The 19,281-nt window shown below is 60.8% G+C and overlaps 1 protein-coding gene across 5 annotated transcripts in view; it reads right to left on the reverse strand.

The window, feature by feature from the left end:
- Positions 1 to 1,679: 1,679 nt before the first annotated feature.
- LOC115502058 (BTG3 associated nuclear protein) overlaps positions 1,680 to 19,281 on the reverse strand; it is a 114,333-nt gene continuing 96,731 nt past the window's right edge. For all 5 annotated transcript variants that reach the window (XM_030297234.2, XM_030297233.2, XM_030297232.2 and 2 more), the window contains 2 exons: positions 6,221 to 6,364; positions 1,680 to 2,319 (listed from right to left, as the gene is read on the reverse strand). In XM_030297234.2, the coding sequence (XP_030153094.1) occupies positions 2,248 to 2,319; positions 6,221 to 6,364 (216 nt within the window). In that variant the 3' untranslated portion in view covers positions 1,680 to 2,247. The remainder of the gene's footprint in view (positions 2,320 to 6,220; positions 6,365 to 19,281) is intronic.

A 19,281-nucleotide genomic window follows, 5' to 3' on the forward strand; every position in this document is an offset into this window, starting at 1 on the left:
AGTGACTTTTGGTGTATCTACAGAGCTGGGCCAACATCCCCACTGAATTCCAAAACCTTCTCGTCACCCCACACAAAAGCCCGCCCCCACGAGCAGTCACTGCCCATCTCTCCCCTCCGCGGCCCCTGCGCCCAGTGATCTGCTTCTCCTGCCTCTGCCGACTGGCCTGTTCGAAACGGTTCACAGAAACGGGGTCCTGGGATGTGTGGCCTACTGTGTCTGGCTTCTTTCACTCGGGAGGATGTTCTTGAGGCTCGCCTGTGTTATAACCCACGTCCGACCCTCATTCCTTTTTATGGCCAAAGAAAATTCATTTTGTGTGTGGCCAGGTCACATTCAGCTTACCCACTCATCTGCCGAGAGACACGTGGCTGTCTCCACTGTTGGGCCGTGAGCAATGACACCACGGCGACCATTTGTGAACATGTTTTTACGTGTGGCCGTGTGCTTTCAATTCTCTCGGGTGTACGAACGCCGTACCCCTGCACGGACACGCCGGGACCGATGGCGACTGTCCCCAGTATCCCTGAATGACATTCAGTTTTAGTGAACGCTCAATTTGGCGTCGAGAAGTTCTTTCTCTCAGTGCCCTGCTGACAGCAGCCTGAGCTCCCGACTTCCGGTGGGCGTGGAGAGGTGGCCCGTGCTGCTGCTGGGAGCCACCCCACCGCGGGGGGAATGTCCTTTCTCTCCGGCTGCCTTCAGAGTGAACTCTGCCTTTAACGATGTGTGGGCGTGCAAGCATTAGCGTCCTTTTACTTCTCCTTGGGATCTGCTCTGTGTCCGGAATCCTGTAAACGTCATCTTTCTTCCCTAACCTCCTTCCGGGATTGCAGACGCATGAACGGGATCTTTCTCCAGCCTTGTGGAGCCGGTCCTCTCTCCCGTTCCCATCTGCGGGAGGATGGCCCTTCCCAGGGACTGTCCTCACCCCCCACGGTGCTCTGCTCGTCCCTGGAGGGTGGATGGAGGCGTGGCACGCGGAGGCACCGCCCCACTCCCGGGAGCTGCTGCCCGAGCCCGGCGTCACCCCTTAGCAGGCGCTGGTCTAAACTACCCGGCGCGGCAACCCCCAACGGGGTGGTGTGGGAGATAGATACCAACTGTTTGAGATGACAACTCGGAGCGCGCCCGAGTAGGTGAACACGACTTCCTGGTGGGAATCTCCCGGAGCCGCCAGGGTAACTGCCAGAACGGAGGGGACCGAGCGGCCCAGACACCGCCGGGGACACGTCATGCGAAGCACCGCTGGGACTTCGGTTTCGGAACTTTCTTTCTTCTTAAAATACAGACGCTAGAGCATGCTTCTTTGGGTGTGAGTTTCCCTAAGGATCCCCAGAGCTGTAACTCCGTACAGCTGGGAGAGGCCCGTGTCATTCACCAGCACAGTCAGCCTGCGGAAACTCCCCCAACCCCGAGACAGGCTCACGCGGTCCCGAGGGGCACCCGTGTTCGAGAGGGGGCGTGCCATGGCGCGGTGCTTGGCATCTGGGGAAGCCATTCCCGGGCCCCATTACACCGGACTGCAAGAAACAGCCACGACCCTTTCTTTGACAAGGACCCTGCCTCCGGCGTCAGCACGGCTGAAAGGGCCTATCGGGTGACTTCCCAAGCACCCGCCAGGAATGAGGCCAGCCTCAGGGTGAACCACCTCTCAAGAGGAAAGGATACAAAGCTGCTGTGGTCATAAATACATTTTATTTCATTAGAAATGCATAATTAACAGTTTTGAGAGCATTCCCCCCTAGAAAAGTAGGTAAGCAATGTTTCCATCAAAATCGTTAGTTGTCTTCTGCAAATACCTATTTTCGTTACACTGAACAGAGCACACAGCAAAAGGCTTCTGCTACTCCACTTTTTTTTTCAATTTTCTTTTTTGTTATAAACACCATAGCAAATTAAAAAAAGCTGTTTGAACAGAGAAAAATATCGTAGTTCTTGATTTTCCGCACGTACTCGATGCAACGCACGCTGTGCTTCCCCACTCTCCTCTAGACGCCGACAGTGGGACAAAAAGTAAGGGCCTTCCGGCAGGGGCAGCGGCCGTTACTGTCACCTTGTATGCACTGGGACACTCTCCCCGGCGGGTGAGGCTTTCAGATGCACTCGAACAGAGCGTGTGCAGTCACCTCCGTGCAAAGCCATGGGACCAGGGCGCGTGGACAACAGGGTGGCTGGCCGGGGCCAGCGCTGAGCACGGCAGCGGCTCTGCCTTAGGTTCTGTTGTGGGTGGGTGGCCCGGCCCGCCTACTGGATCTGGATCGCTCCATGCTCAAGCTGCATTTCCGGCTGCAGGGTGGGCTGCAGGGTCTCAGCCGTCTGCAAGAGGGGAGAGAGGAGGGCTTTCTATAAAAGTACCCACCAACGCAAGTCCGGGTCACATCCAGGTCACTCACAGGTCACAGAACACCAATGGCTCTCGCGCACGGAACAAACACACACAACGGGGCTAGAGAGGGCCAAGAGTCGTAGGTTCACCGCTCTGGGAGAAGACTCTCCCAGGGGCCGCGGCCCCTCTTTACCCACCGACCCTCCCCACACGTGCTCTGTGGCCCAACGAGGTTCTGTGCTAATTTCCCAGTCCCACCCCTGCGCATCACTGGGGAATGCCTTTGGAGTACTCAACCCGTCCTATTTACCTAGAGTTTCGGTCACCGTTTTGCCTTCTCATAAAAACTGCTCCAACGTTCCAGAAAACGTTTCGGGGGCAGTCACCTTTCTCTCCTTCACGAGAGAAGTTCTAATCAATGATCTACAGATATTAAAAGGACCTTAAGCGCACATTCACAGTTTTAAGATAAAGGGAAAAATACGACTTGGAGCAAGTCACCAATCATCCAGCTCAATCATCCCGAACAAGCCCCGAAACAGAGAATGACTGGGTTTGTTCTTCAGGCTCCCCTACGCCGTTGGCCAAGGCAACGTCACAAAGATCGGACCCTCAGAGGTGGGTTTCCGGCTGCCCTGGCAGGAAACTTGGTTGCAGAGGCCAGGCGTGCGGGCGTGAAGGCAGAAAGAGGCAGGCAGCCACGGACGCTGGCGGGCAGGAGCCCCCTGCAGCTCTTACCGCAGACTAACGCTTCGGTTTTGAAATCCGAGTATCAAATGACATTGCACGCGGTGCGTCCTGAAAGCGGGAGGGGCCCTTGCAGTGGAAGGACGTGGCGCGGGCATGGGCCACACGGCCCACGGAGCCCAGGACCGAGGGCGGGCAAGAACGGCCAGAGCATGAACCTGCGAGGCACAGCGGAGGCGACCACACATCTCTGGGAAATTTCTGGGAAAGTGGACTCAGCCGTGTTGGCGGCTGCAGGCAGAGGAGGAAGGGTGGGTTGCAGGCCGGGCAGAGAGGCCCCTGCGGGAGCGAGAGTCCTTCCCCACCCTTGAAAAACCAGAAAGGCAGCTTTGGACCCAGGCAAACAGAAGGCGGAGCACAGATGAGGTGGGGACCTGCCTGGGATTCAGGGACACCCACGCTCTGATGAGGACCCCTCCCTTCTCCTGTGTTCTCAAAACGCAGCACCGGACCTGTGTCTCGGGCAGGAAACGTAGAGAAAGGGCTCCAAGCAGACGAGTCAGAACTTTCGAGACGTTTGAGGGGACGGACGCAGCGGGGAGCCCTGGGCACCCACAAAGGTGAGAACTCGGGCACCTGCCTGGGCACAGGCACTCACTGCCCTTCCTACTGGCTGTTCCATGGGGCCAGTGCCCTGGCCTCCTGCCCAAGAGAAGCCCATCCTCTCAGGAGCTTGACGGCTCTTACAGCCCCTGGGGGGCTCCTGGGGGACTCTCATCTCTTCCAGGAGCGAGTTCGGGTATGTGACCCCGTTCTGATGGGCAAACCCGAACCGAGAGGAAACCTACAGGAGTGGAGGCCTTGGTGCTGACGAAGAAACAGGAGCCCTTTCCCTCTGCAGACGTGGTCGCGTCTGTGTGAGGCACCAGCGGGGCCACGGAAGGTGAGGGGACAGGAGCAGCGGGCTCCGGGGACATGCATGGGGGGCCGGGCCTGGGGCCACCCTGCTGCCGTGTAACCCGCTGACTATTCAAGCCCATGCCGAGTGGGGTCTGCTACGGGGAAAACACCCCAGTGGGTGCAAACCTCATTCTCTGGCCTGTTCTTATACAGACGCGCTAAGTGGGTCCTGAGACCGGCCAGGCAGGAATGTAGACCAAGAACACAGACAGGAAGCCCAGGGCGGCGAAGAGCGAAGATGGACACGGCCTTCCTCCACTCTGAGATGTGTCAAATGACCGCAAACCCGGGCCGGTGAGACAGCTCGGCACACGGCATCCCCGGTCTGTGGCGCACGCCGTGTGACCCTTCTGCAACTGCTGGGCAGCGGGGAGGAGAACCGCCTTCGTGCAATGACCCCGCTTACGACCACACGGGGCATCACACGAGCCACCCGGCGTGGGACAAGGCGGGCCTGCAGGGGGGCTCTCTCTTCTAGGACAAGTTAATGCTCAAACCACCGAAATGGGCCAGCCAGAGAGAATGCCACCTCATCCCCCGACACCGTGGGCTCCCGGTCGCATCCAACCCTTCTTGGTTCACGTCCAGGGTGCGATGGGCCGCTGCGGTCACCGCTGCACAAAAGCCACACCGGGCTGCGGTGGCCCCTCACGTGGGAGTGGCCGGGGTGGCCTGGTGGGTGGTGGGGACCGAGAGGCGGAGAGGCGGCGCCTTCTCCAGGAACCGCGTTTGCCAGCTGGGGCCTCGCCGCGCATTAGGAGGTAAAAAACCGAGGTCTCCCAAGAGCGCCCGGCCACCCGGACACGAGGTCGCCCCGAGCACCCTGGCTGGCTCCGCTGAACCCCATTCCTCGGCAACCACCTCATGAGGCTGCAAGGAAAGCAGAGAAGAATTTTCCTTCCTGCCGAGAGCCGAGCAGACACACGGCACCGGCACGGGGCCCGAGCGGAGCGCGAGAGGGGAGAGGGCCGCGTGGAAATCCGGGGCCTCGGTTCCGCGCGTCAGAGGCCCGTGGCATCGGGACACACACCGCTCCTCAGTGCCGGGATGCAGGAGTACAGGAGCGGGCCCAGAGAATGGCAGGGCGTACGAGAAGGCCGGCAGGAGCCGACCGGCCAACGCTCGGGGCAGACGGGAGTCCTGCGTCAGAGGTGATCTCGGCCTGGGCTCGGCAGGAAGGCCCGCGAGGTTTCAGAACGCGGGCCACCCGCGGCCTGAGCTTTGTGCCAGCGACCCCCGCGGTCCGGGGACCCGTCCTAGGTTACTCTCACAAACACACAGTCGCCCCATCGGATCGAGAGCATGCCGTCCCCTCGAGGGGGCCTCCAGTGGGCTCTTGGCCCTAGCGTGGGGGGCCCGGGCCTGGCTCCCCAGACCCGGGAGATCCGAGGAGAGGTCGTTCACGGTGTTCATCCGGCCAAGCGCACTCACCAGGGGGCAGCTCTATAAACGTGTCAAATCCCCAAGCAGCAGCCCCCTTATCTGACATCTCGGGACGTGTCCAGACCGTTTCCTGTGCTTCTAGGAGAGCACGGAGACGAGTGGTTTCTGGGACGGGAGGTGGGGGCCGGGGAGCCAGCGCTCAGCCCATCAGACGGTGCGTGGAGTACGCACAAACTGAGCGGAGGGAACCCTGGGCCCCAATGCCCGTGTGGTTCCCAGCGAGGCCTTCGGCTGCCACGCAGGAGGCGCCCAGGCGGGAGGCTGGAAACCAGGCCAGACGGGGCCCCTCAGGACCGAGTGAAGCGCCATCCTGCATCTGTGCCACAGAGAAGAGCCACTGGGGACAAGGACCCACAACCCGCCCCTGGGAAAGGGTCAAGGCCGAGCCACAAAGGCCACAAAGGCAGAGCCTGTTGTCTGCACGAGTGCTGACCTCTGGGCCCTGCCACTCTCAGAGCAGCAGCGAGACCTCGGGTAAACAGGGACCCTCTCGTCCTGCAGTCCCCGGGAGCTGGCCCCGTGGGGTCAAGAGGCACAGCCGGACGCTGGCCCCTGATCTTACAGATGGACACCTGGTGGCACGTGGGCCGGGAACCAAGCCCTCGCCTTCACTGCTTCGGGCACTTACAAAAACTACCGCCCACGTCGGTGCCCGTGTCCAAGTCACGTGCCTTTCCGTGACAACGGACCTTGCTCGCGGGGGGACATCAGAAGGAGAAACGCCCAGGTCGTGCTCAGAGCTGCAGAAGCCCCGGGACCTATCCCGACAGGGTGTGTGCTTCCACGAGGGGTGGGACCCACCTGAGCTGCAGCGGTGTGGTCAGTCACCGGAGCCAGCTGGACGTACTGGACCTGGATGTCGCTGCCCTGGAGAGGTGAGCCGTCCACGCCCGCGGCAGCAGGGTCGGAAGAGGCCACGGCTATCAGCTGGGCCCCCTGCAGCACCTGGAGACACAAAGCAGACCCCGTCAGCACGGACACCGGAGCCACTCCGCCGTGACCACGTGAACCACGGGGGACGGGCCCAGGACCACACCGCGGGGCCCGTCTGTCTCGTGAATGGCCCTGGAATGACATCCGACCGGCAACCCAGCGCCTGTACGGCGCGAGTGTGAGCGTTGGGCGCGCGCGGCGTGACCGAGTTGTGCAACGCGTGCAAGTGACCCCCTCAAGCACCCACACACCGGACACGAGTGAGCTCAGGGACGGGGCCGAGGGTGCCGAGAGAGGGGCAAGGAGGCAGAGGGACGTGGGACAGAGGCAGGAGCCGCGGACACCTCCCAGAAACCACTGCTCTTTGAGGTTCTCGGGGGCAGAGCCTGAAGGCAGCCCGGAGGGGACAGAAAACAGCGGCACGTCCTCGACCCGCATCCGCCGGGAGCCCCCAGAGTGCTCAAGAGCCAGGCACACAAAGAAACGGGGCAGCGGACGCCCGCAGTTATGAAGCAAAGCGGAGACGTGCCTGAGTCAGGGACCCCACGGCTGCGGGCGGTACGGAGAGGGGCTCAGGGTGAGGAGCTGCCATCGGGAGGGAGGTCCGAGACGCTGATGGAGGGGAACCCCCAGGTGACGGGAGGCCCCGAGTCCCCGGGACACCCACTGTAGGCCGTGCCGACAGGAAGGGGCAGATGAGGCCCCGGGGGATGGGCTCTGGGTGACCCCACCACTTGTGAGTGACCCCACCCCCAGGCCCAATTCCCACCGCCCCCCCCCCCAACAGCTGGGCAGGTGGGCCACCGCCTCGCTGCCCCGCAGGCCGGACGGGGAGGTAGGGGTGAGGGCATCCGTGGCTTTGCATTCACGAGGGAGCTGCCGTGAACCCTGCGTGTTTATACCCGGGGTCGCATCCCACCCCCCTTCAAACGATGCGTCCACGGGATCACGGATGCTTGCCGGCGGTCCACAGCAGGGCGGGAATGACCGTGCCTCCCGACCGGCCCGACTGCCTCCCGCACCAGTGGTCAGAGCTGAGGAAGAGGGTGAGGGCACTGAGAGAGAGGAAGGGGCTGCTCAGCCCGGGAGAGGCGAGCTCGGATACAGATCTCCAGCAGTCTGTATAAAAACACAGTCCGTGGTTTTTAAACGGCACTGTAGTTTTTGACGAGCAAAAGTTCTATTACTGTAACGATGCGTCCGCTGCTGGAAAAACACAGATGAGTTCAACTCTTAGAAAAGAAGACGGCAGACGGCTCTCAACCACCCCTCCTCGTGTGTCTTCAGAAACCACTTGCGGGCAGTGTCGTGTTTTAATACCAGCCAGTTGTGCCAGGAAGATGAACCCCCCAGATCCTAACCCTAACCACGTCCTAGACGTGGCAGAAGCACCTGCAGGCAGGACAAAGGCGAGGACACGGAGACAGGGAGTGTCCTGCGGCAACAGGTGGGCCCCACGTCACACACCACGTTTCCCAGCTGCGGAGGGGCAGAGAGGGGCCAACCGCTGGCTTGGAGGACGGGGGACGGGAGACGGGGGACGGGGACGGGCCACCCGCCAAGGGAGCGGCAGGCCTGGAGGCTGGGGCAGACAGGAAACGATTCGCCCCTGGGGCCTCCGGGAGGAGCCAGCCCCGTGACAGTCTGACCGCAGCCCCGTGAGCCCACACTGGGCTTGTGACCTCCAGACCGTGAGAGAACGAGCCTCCGGCGTGAGCCTGCAGGCGTGTGCTCACCGGTCATCGCAGCCACACTCGCACGACACGCCGGCCTCTCCTCGGCCGTCTCCTTCCAAGGAGCTGGCCTCCCACTTCCAAGGGCTGACCCAACAACGACGACGGCTCCCTTCCACCATAATCATGAGCCATTCGTACCAACGAGTGTTTGAAGGAAGGGTTTGAAAAAAACAGAGAAAACCAAAGACCCCGTAGCATTCACGTTTTCTCTTCCCGGGACTTACTCTCCACCGGACTGCTCACGGTCAGAGAGAGGACCCGGTCCTGCTGAGCTCCGTACCTCCACCCCCCACGTGGCAGGGGTGGCCCCCACTCCCTCTCCTCTAACTGGCGGAGTCACGCGAACAGGTGTGTGGCTCAGGGGAGGGCTCGCACAGGGGCGGCAACTCGGCCTCACGACGGCTAGACCAGAACGGGGAAAAGACGAAAAGCACTCGGTGGTAAGTTCTCAAAGCCGCACAGACATTTACGGTGTCCTCGGTGCCCTTCGGTGGGGGGAGAAGGCGGGAGGAGGGGCCGGAGCGGGAGACCCGTGCAGCGAAGCCACCCCCACTTAGCATGGTTTTGCCGCACCCCAGACTGAACTTAAAAACCACACGACGTTTTGAAACCCGGGAGCTAAAGCATGAGGTTAACGCAGTCACCGCTGCGCGATACAAAAGATCCCTGACTACGCCGGTTTAGGGTCAGATCGCAACTATGTTTTCATGAAAGCCGCGCAGTCATGGGGCCGTTTCCAGGCGAGGCTCCGTCTGACTCTGGCTCTGGCCGTGAGCCACCACCCCTTCGATGGAGGGCAGGTTACGGTTTCCTGAGGGCGAACTGTTCCCTGTCAGCACTGCCAACGAGGTGACTTTTCACACGGGCCACACGACTGAGTAAATCGTAAGAACTGGAACGTCAGAAACCGCAGCATCGAACGTGCTTCATCATGGTATCGAAGGAGGCACATCCCCAGCCTGGCTGGCGAGTGAAAGTAAAGACAGGAAAACGTTTCCACCTGAGACTTCGTTCCAAACACCACACCTGCTCAACGTGCCCGCACTGGTGGCTCTTGACGGCCGAGTCGGGAATGAGGCCAAGTCAACGCGCACAGGACTGGTGGGAAAGGCCTTCCGGGCACTTAGCGCCCTGCCCTTGCTCACCGCGGGGACCTCAAAGCCAAGGGCTGGGGACGTGGCCGGAAGGGGGCACCGCGCTGCCCCAGGAGAAAGGGAGGCGGCAAGAGCCCCGCAGGGGGACAACTTCTCTGGGGACCACGGGGGACGGAAAGGCTGCTGGGGGGGCTGCGTCAGGAGCCGGGCTGGCTGCGGAGAAGCTGTGCGGGGAGGCTCCACCGAGACCCGGATCACAGAGCGTCTTCCAGGCCGGCTTCACGCACGCCGACCTCCAGCAGCCCTGGGTGGGGAAGGCGCCCCCGGGACCCGGGCCACCGCCCCGGCCTGGCCTTGCTCACCGGCTTCCCTTGCAGCTACACTCGGCTCCTCGGAGGGCACGTCCCCCACCACGGGCTGACCTCCACACACATCGGCACCCCGGCCGCGGCTCTGCCACGGGCAGAGAGACGTCGCCACACAGAAGCGATCTGCGACGCTTTTCAGGTAGTCCTCAAAATTTGGAAAAGCTCTCTTAAGGGGAGGTTGAGGGAGAAAACACACAGGGAGGAAGGAGCGGGCAAGAGACTGTTCTGCCCGTGGGGAGCTCCCTCCCAAGCCCAGCCAGCCGGCCTCTCAGGGCTTCCTTGTCACACCGCAGTCCGGCAGGCAGACGTGGGGGCCTCATCTCACCCGGGGCCACAAAACAGAATCCACGACCTGGACCTACGCGGCAGAGTCTGCTCTCGCCCTGAAGGGAGGACGAAGGAGGAGAAGGTCTAGAAGGTCGGACCGGAGGACGGCCAAGTTACAGATCACCGGTTTCCCAGCCACCGGAACACGTTTATTAAGAGCAGGTTCGAAAGAACCTCCGTGAGCTTGTGCACAGAGGGCACGTCACGACCACTGACTGGCCGGCACCCCTGTGGCGCGAGGAGGGAAACCCACCGACCGACAAGTACATCAGTCTACCCTTCACCTAGTGCCGTGTGACAATCAAAGAATGAGCCGCACTAACCGAGCAGGGCTTGGGACAGGACCCCTCCTTTCTAGGCCACAGTCAGGGCAGAGAAAGGTGTCGGTGACCAGCGCAAGGCAGGCTGGGACCAGGGCATACAGAGAGGCACAGAGACAGTGGTTAAGAGGAGAGGGCCCGGCAGGTGGCACCCCACAGGGCCTCGGGGAGGATCTCAGCCGGAGCCACTCACAAGGAGGCCAGGGGGCAGGGGACGGTCCGCTCTGTCACGTGCCCCCGCCGCAGCTGTGATTTACTAGGATAACACGCTTCACGTGAAGCGGGTGAAAGTAAAAACACTACAGAAATCAATCACACAAGAATCTCATTTGCCTGCCATGGTTAGAGAGCAGCTCAAAGCTCCAGCAGCCGCCTGAAACACACAGCAGGCGGAGACACGATGTGTACAGTTGGACCTGCTTTCAAACTGGTGAGGAATAAAGCCTAGTTACGTCAAATCGAAAATACAGAGCAGCAAAAATGAGGTCACGTGCCACTGTCGCACGGATCACGGTGGCGCCCCACCACGAACCCACCGCAAGTGCGCAGCCCATCCTTGCCCTGTTGGGGGGGCGAGAGCCCAGCACCGCCGCCTCCCTCCTGCCCTAGAATGAGCGGGACGTCTCCCATGGTGAGCTCCCGGCTCCTTCCCCCCTTGGTGTTTGTGGCCTTTTCCAACAGGGTCGGGAATATAGAAAAATCTAACAGGAATGCAGCGAGCTCCCAGGCCAGCAGCCAAAAGCATCCCTCCAGGCTTCCTGCGGCTGACCTGGGAGCGCCCCGCGGCCAACCCGCGGAGAACGCACGCACCTGCCGCCTTCCCAGCCTCACGGACAGGGCTTCCCCGCACAGTAGTGAGACAGGCCCGTCACTGGCAGACGAGGGACCATTAATGGCATAGGGAATGCGTCTGAAGCAGCCTACCCTCCGGAGGGACTCCTGGATCCAAGAGCACCGGATTTTGGAGGGCACCCATCCGGTTTCCCTCTATATGGTGCCAACTGTGAGACTGTTTAATGCCCAAATGAAATAATACAAAACAGCTACAAACTTAAAATAAACTCAAGAAGTCCAAGGACTTTTCGGTAATGTTTAGATACAAAATTCCAAATCCAAGCCGGAATGTGCTCAGATGAAACAAAACAAAACCTAAGACCCACTTCTGACTAATTAAGTGTGTGTGGCCAGGAACAAAGATGAGGCCAGGAAATCCAAAGGTGTCTTGGAACACAAGGTCGCTTACTTGTTTTTGTCATTCGCTTTGGCATCCGGCTTGTTAAGGAAACAGACTCGAGGAGAGCAATCTTTTCAAATCTAAATGTGAAGGCAAGAAGTAGCTTCCCGGTGACAGGAAAACAAGGAGCTGAGAACCAGGTCCGTCAGCCTGTCCCAAGGATGTCCCCAAGCACCACTGGCCGGGAGGTCCGCCAGCCCCACATCTTTCTCGTACATTTGCACAGCAAACGCCAGAAACAAATGATCATCCTTAAGCCTTTAAACCCCTGACGGGAACACTCCTGTTTCCCAGGCTCCATTTTGAGTGCTTTCGTGAACCGAGTCGCCGTGAGTAGACGGTCAGAAATGAGCACCAACAGAAGGGAGTCGCGGGCAGACGCAGAACACCGCTCCTCCGGGGTCACTCCTCAGACCTGCAGAGAAAGCTCCTCGGAGGCCTGCGGGTCGGAGGGCCCCAGGGGCCGGCGTCCAGACCCCGCTCACGTAAGGACGCTAGGCGGCAGGCAGCAATAAAGAGTCTGTGCCGCCTGCTCTGCGGCTTGTTCCAGCATCGGAGCCCAAACCTCCAACGCAATCTGGGGAGAAAGCAAAGCAAAACCCGAAGAAACACGGTAAAGCAGAGACGGGCGTCTGGAGACACTTGGTACACGTCCCCCGTCGCTCCAGGTAGGACAGCATTCCTGGGACCAAATCTTAACCACGTGTCTTACAACCTCCTAGTAGACTGGGGCGGGGTGGGGGCTGGGGAGGGTAATGATTCAAAGTCAAGTCCAAAGACCTCCAGTTTTCCCCGTGGGTCCCAGGCCCCTGGCTTCTAGAAGGGGCGCACGGGGTGGACGGGGAGCAGGCGACACAGAAGACAGTTCCGTGTATCTCGTGACTCGACAACCCGGCGCAGCGACGGTCACACCCACTCGGGAAAGGGAGGGGAGCCTGGGGGCACCCGGCCTGCCAACCTGCACACCCTGCGACCGTGACGAGCTGAAGCGGCAGCCACGGCCATGCTCCCGCTCCCGTGGCTCCGGTCACTTCGCGGATTTAGAAACTCACGGCACGGAACAAGCAAAGTTCTCGCGGTGCTCACCGTGTGGCCAAAGAAAGAACGAGAGGGAGCGATGCCACCTTCCTACTGGGCTCAATTCTGTGGGAAGCGTCCGTGAGCATCTGTGTCTCAGGGGAGCTGCAAATGCCGACTAACACCTGCCAGCTCCGGGGAAGCCAGAGATGGCACAGGGAGGGTGCGGCCCGCAGGCTCTGGAGGGAAAGACCAGGACCCGGACGGTGCCTGTCACAGGCGCACGCGCGTCCGCAGGGAGACGCGAACAGTCTGTCACGGAGGAGACACGCACACAAGCTGCCCGCTAACGCGCGCCTGCACGTGCCTCACACCGGTGCCGTGGCCCCAGCCGGCCCGGCGTCTTCATTCTGCGCAAAGCAAGGTTCAGAAACGGCTCTCCCTGCCGAGCCAGGGTTACCGCACACCAAGCAGAGAACGTCTAGGGACGGACACCTCGCCCCCGTCCGGCCCCGACCCCCACAGCCCAGTCCCAAAGCACACCCTGACTTCCGGCACCGGGAGGCACATGCAAATCGGCCCCCGCCACACGTCCCCGCGTGTTCCCCAAAGGACGGCCACGCGCGCACGGCGGGCAGGCTCAGGCCGCTCCCCAAGGCCCCGCCGCACCAGCACGTCACCGCACGCCGGCACCTCACAGCGGCTTGCTCCGCGGCCCGGACCTCCGGTCGCTACACACCTCGAGGGCACGTGGGTCCGAGAAGGGACGCGGCGGGTCCATCTGTGTCCCCCAAAAGGAACGTCCACATCCTGAGCTCCAGTACCTGTAAACCTGTAAACGTGGGGACCTGTAAACGTGGAGGCGCCTGGGCGGCTCGGTCGGTTAGGTGTCTGACTTCGGCTTGGGTCACGATCTCAGGTTCGTGGGATCGAGCCCCACACGTGGCCCTGATGGCGTGCTGATAGCGTGGAGCCTGCTTGGGACGCTCTCCTCCCCTCTCTCTCTGCCCCTCCCCTGCGCACGCTCTCTCTCAAAATAAATAAACTTTAAAAAGCGAGTAAATAAAACGTGGACCCAGGATCCGGGAGGATGAGATTAAGCTATAAGCAGAAGTCGCATGGGAGTCGGGCGGGCCCCAATCCAAAAGTACCCATCCTCCTAAGAAGAGAGACATTTGGACCACGTGGGAAGAAGGGTGCCACGTGACCAGAGAGGAGGCGGTGGAGGGATGTGGCCGCAGCCCAGGGATGCCTGGAACCCCCAGGAGCGGCAGGCAAGATGCCCCCCTGAGCTTCCAGAAGGAACGCAGTCCCGATGAATAGTAGACCCAAGGCCGCCCGATTGTGAGAGAGCACACTGCTGTGTAAACCACGCGGCGGGGGGCGCTGATTGTGGGGTGGTAGCTCGGGAACAGACTCCCGACCTTCAGACCCTCGGCTGGATCACAGTAACCCCATGCCCAGGGCCGCCCGGTCAAGCCTCCGGTTGACGGAGCTCAGGCCCCTTCCTTCCACAGAACGTGCCGACGGCTCTTCTCTTGTCCCCCACCCTTGCCGGGCGCTCACACGCAGGGCCTCCGGGTGGCTCGGGGGGGCAGCCTTCTCCCCGGCCCTCCCACAGGGCCAACCCACAGGCTTCTCCCCACTGGCAGAGCCGGGTGCCCCCGAGCGTGCAGACAGGCACGGGGGTCCGGGCGGGCCACAGACGCGGCCGGCGCACGGGAGACGCCACTGGCCGAGGCACACGGGCAAGACGACGGCAGGGCCGGGCTGCTGACAAGACCAGCTGGACGCCGGCGGGACTCTGAAGCTGCTCACGTTGCTTAACGGCAATGGTGAGAAACCCGGCAAAATCAAGACGAAACAGGCGATGCAAGTTCCAATTTTCCACTAGGAACCGGCCCGTTCTGGACCTCGCTCTCATTACCCTGTTAACCTGCAGAAGAGGCACCTCCCCGCATGTGCTGAGGGCATGCTCCTCCCGGAACCAGCACAGGGCGAACACTGGACCCTGCTCCCCCCTGGGCCTGAGCCCTCCCCCGGGACACTGGGGGCAGCGTCTGAGAACTCCAGGGTGAAGAAGTGAGGTACGGGAGGAGTACTGTCTGCTCACAAGCGAGCATCCGAGGACAAGCAGCCACAAACCCCCAGAGATCCGTCACAATGTCCCAAATCCTTTCCGGGAATAGACCAGGTGCTATGGGATGAGTGTTTGTGTCCCGCCCCAAATCCCTATGTCGAAGCCATGACTTCTCGTGTGACGGTGTCCGGAGATCAGGTCAGGCGGGTGAAACCCCGAGACGTGATTAGTGCCCTTCTAGGAGGGGGAGATCTCCGTACGCGTGTGCCAAGGAAGGCGGTGCGACCCTCGGGCAGAGGCTCCTGATGTGAGACCGATAGCCTCCGGGCCTGTGAGACATCAGGGTCTGTGGCAGTAGTCAGAGCCGCCCACACGCAGACAGAGGCAGACAGTGGGCAGACCTCCCCTTCCTCCCAGGGACACGGGAAAGATGCCCTCAGGAGACGGAATTTTAAGAACTGTCCAATCCCCAGAAGACCAGCCGGGTGAGAGGGCAGCCAAGGCGCTGCGGGTGAGTTCAGAGACGGCTGTGAAAGAAAACACCCACCAGCGGACCCACGGGCACCTCTGGTACATCAGCCTTGGGTTCGAGACCCACGGGGGCTGATTTTCCAGGACTTCTAAACGGAAGGAACGTCACAGACACGCACCGTGCTCTTCGATGTTCCTCAAAGACCTCGCCCACACGCATCTCAAGTTCCACTTAGGAAAAACCCCTCCGACAAGACCCTGAATCCCAACTCCAGGAAGAAGGTCTCTCCGAGCACAGTGACCAGGGGTGTCACAGAGCGTTTGTCTCGGCCCTCTGATGTGCGACACCTCGTTTCTAGCCTCCGGGGTTCAGAAAGTGGACAACGAAAGACAGGCAAGGACACGGGCCTTTTCGTCGTGGCCCAGGGTCTGCAGGGTCGACCTTGAACAACTCAGCAGGAGCAGGGACCTGCATCCTGGCCCACCCGCGCCCTCCCGGGACCACGATCATCTGCAGGACGCTGACACGGAACAGCCCGGTGGAGGGGACACCTGAGGTGAGGCGAACGGACACCAGGCGTCAGACGCAGCGCAAACGTGTTACCTTCCAGCGTAGAGCATTTCTCCCCGCTTTCTCCAAGTCAAATACCACCCAAATAGCAGCTTCACACTTGCCCGGGGGCGGGCTGCCTCTGGAGAGGACAGTGCGGACGCTCAGGAGGAGCGAGGGCACATCCTACTTGACCACACGCTCCTCCACCACGCACAGCACGGGCTGTGTTCGCGGCACCACCGTGCCCTGGAGACGGAAAACCACCACAGATAACCGGATGGCAGGGAGAACTTCCTCCGGAGGGGAGTCCACGCAGCGGAAGCCGTGCCCTGGTTGAGGGCGCGGCTGGGCCGCGGCGTGGAGCTTGGGCTCCTTCCCCCGGCACCTGTGCGCTGGCCAAACCCACGCGGAGCCACAGGAGAGGAGCCACTAACCAGGGACGTCAGCGTCCTGCCCGGCCCCAGCGTGTCCTCTCCCGAGGATGTCCTCCTGCACGCTGCCCATAGCTATCGGATCACATAGGTAACATTTCGGTCATCAGAAGGGCCCCCGTCAATCATCGCTCAGCCTAAAGGTGAGCGGGCCCATCAGAGCCAGTGAGTTTGCGCCAAGGCGGCAGGACCGGCGGGGGGCCCCAGCCTGAGTCCGCAGCGCGGGCATTTGGCACGGAGGTCACCTTGCTTGTCACCATCAGCTGCACTCTGCCAGGGAGGAAGCAGAGCCTCCGAGGCTAACTTCTGTCTCAGCACCGCAGGCCAGCAGAAACACGAGCAAACAGAAGCAGCTCAGAGCACAGCTCCGCCGACTCCCCCCCGGCCCCTCGCACCACGCGGCCTGATCCAATCACGTGTGGGTGACTGAGACGGTCAGGAAACAGTGAGGATGACGTGGGCCTGGGACCCTCAAAGCCTCAGTGGACTGTGAAATGCTAAGGAGGACCGTTGAGCTAAATCCTTGCTACCTCAGCCTTAATTGAGAGGCGGAAACAGCCACCGGATGGGGCGTTTGCCAAAACACCTCTGATCACAGACCGTTTCTCCCTCGGGTGCCGACAGGGCGTCACCCCAAATGGAAGAAAATTCTCTCAGAAAGACTTACCCACTGGTTACCCCACGAAGGCCTATTTTTTAAAAAAATTTGTTTTAACGTTTATTCATTTTTGAGAGACAGAGACAGAGCATGAGCAGGGGAGGGGCAGAGAGAGAGGGAGACGCAGAAACAGAAGCGGCTTCCAGGCCCCGAGCCGTCGGCACAGAGCCCGACGCGGGGCTCAGACTCACACACCGTGAGATCGCGACCCGAGCCGAAGTCGGACGCTCCACCGACTGAGCCCCCCGGGCGCCCCAACGAAGGCCTATTTTTAAGGAGCCAAGGTTTCCCCTCCTACTTCAGCCAACCGCCCACTAACCGGCCCCTCTCAGAACCTCGTCGAGACCCCTGCACACCACGGGCGCACCCGGTGTCCAGCAGCTGGCAGCCCGCGTCTGGCCGTGTGGCCCAGGCGGTCCGCGTGTCACTCTACCGGCGCCACTCCCGGGGAGCGGCTGCATCCGCGGACAGGCAGCGGCAGCCATCACGGGGGGCATGGGTCCGCGCCCTGACCGCTACCTTTCCACAGGCTTCCGCTGCAAACTCAGCCGCACACATGCATCTTCACTCTTCTCCAGCCAGAGCACCCAACTCAGGGCTCAGGCCAACTTGACGGTGGGCACGGGACCGTCCCTGACGCCGAGTGTTGCGTACGTCTCGTGACGCAGAAACGGGGAGGGAGAACCGCCGGTGAGAGCAACTGCACACGCTCAGAGGCACAGAGGAAAAAACAGAATTAAAACTCAGTCTGGGTCGCTGTCCAAGCTTTTTGTTTTACTTTGGGAGCCAACAGGAAATAATGGCCTGGATTTTGAAAGTAAGGGACCGTATTTGTTCGCACGAGAAAATAATTCCTCGATCGTTTTTCCACCTCCTTAATGTATGCTGTGCACGGAGCAGCCGTCAGTTCAGGAGGCTCATCTCCCTGCCTCCCTCTTGCTCGCGCACACGCACACGCAAGCCTGACGGTCTCGGATGCTACACTCGCTCTCCCACCCGAACCCCGCGGCGTGTTGCCCCTTTCATCTTCGAACTACAGACGATCCTCAGAGGACAGAAAAGAGACACGGTGGTGTTTCACGAAGTGTTTCCAGGTGTTCCCCTTTTCACCTGTGTGAGAGGAAACCAGGAACCTTTCTGGCCGCTCAGAACAGGGTGGAAACCACGCTGACTCTGTGATGTTACCGGGTCAGAAGCTGACCTCTGCCCTTGAACCGTGCAAAGCGTTAACACTGGCATTCGCACCGGCCCTGCTACGGACCGTCGCAAATTTCTAACCCTAATCCTCACGGAGTCCCGAGCGGAGCCTCCCGCATCTGCAGACACGGCCCGCGTGGTCCCGTGTGCCCGGCCCCTCTGCCAGCGGGACAACTGCACATCACGGGCTCCTGAGGCGGGAGCAAAGGACCCGCGTTCTCACTGTCCCTCAGGTACCCAAGATGAGCGAGTGAGACAACGTAGGATTCTGTTAAGTTATTCAGCTCACCATTAAAGCAGCAGCGCGAATTTGTTAACCAGGCACCGTGGTCGGAATGGATCTAGGATTTCTACATCAAGGGCTCCTCATGAACACACAATGGATTGAATACTCAGCGGTTCACTCTCAAAGTGGGTTAAAAACAAATGGGAAGTTCTACTGTGCTTGAAAACGTTCTCTTCTGGGGGCGCCCGGGTGGCTCAGTCAGTTGGGCATCTGACTTCGGCTCAGGTCAGGATCTCGCGGTCAGCAGGTTCGAGCCCCGCGTCGGGCTCTGTGCTGACGGCTCAGAGCCGGAAGCCTACTTCTGATTCTGTGTCTCCCTCTCTTTCTGTTCCTCCCCTGCTTGTGCTCTGTCTCTCTCTCTAAAATAAAGATAAAAATCATTAAAAACAAAACAAAACAAAACTTTCTCTTCTGTAGTAATCTCGTCATTTGATGGGTCAAGGGCTCAGTGTGACTCCAGGCGGGCTCTTGACTCTTACCCATCGACACTCGGCACATGGCAGGCCTCTCGCTGTCACAACGGCCGGGGGGTGGGTCCTCGATGGCCCCGCTTCCTCCCTGCTCAGCGTCCCACAGGATGACCACGTGCTCCCGAGGTCTCCAGACCCTGAAGACCGACAGCACGCCGACGGCAGCCTTCCCACCCGACTTCCCGAGAACGTTCTCCACTGACTAAGCTCTCTCCTTCCACAGGGAGGCTGGGGGCACAGGCTCGGGTTTCACGCACGGGGGCCTGTCAGAGCACCTGAGTTTGCACGAGGCAAGTGCCAGGTTTGGTCAGAAGGGGAACAGAATGTCCTAACGGGTGTCCCTCTTTCATTCCCAACCTCTTTGATGAGGAAGAAGGGAAACGTCTGTCCAATGACAGCGGCATCAGTGGCCATCTTGCTTCCAGAGTCTCACCTTCCACCCAACTCACTGCCAGCAGAAATTCCGAAATTCCATTCCTAGGGCTGCGGTGGTGACCTGGCTTCCTCTCAGCCGTCCCACTAGAACGGCTCCTGGAACGGGGGCCTCGGGCCTAAAGAACCCCTCACGTGCTCCCCAGCCGCTCTGCGTCATTAGCCGAACCGCCCGGTACACGGGCACCGGCCGTGGACTCCGGCTGCCCACCCGGTCACGTGAACGTGCCACCCGTGACACGGCAGGCCCGCAAG

This window comes from Lynx canadensis, chromosome E2 (assembly GCF_007474595.2).
Source record: "Lynx canadensis isolate LIC74 chromosome E2, mLynCan4.pri.v2, whole genome shotgun sequence".
NCBI classification, from domain to species: domain Eukaryota; kingdom Metazoa; phylum Chordata; class Mammalia; order Carnivora; family Felidae; genus Lynx; species Lynx canadensis.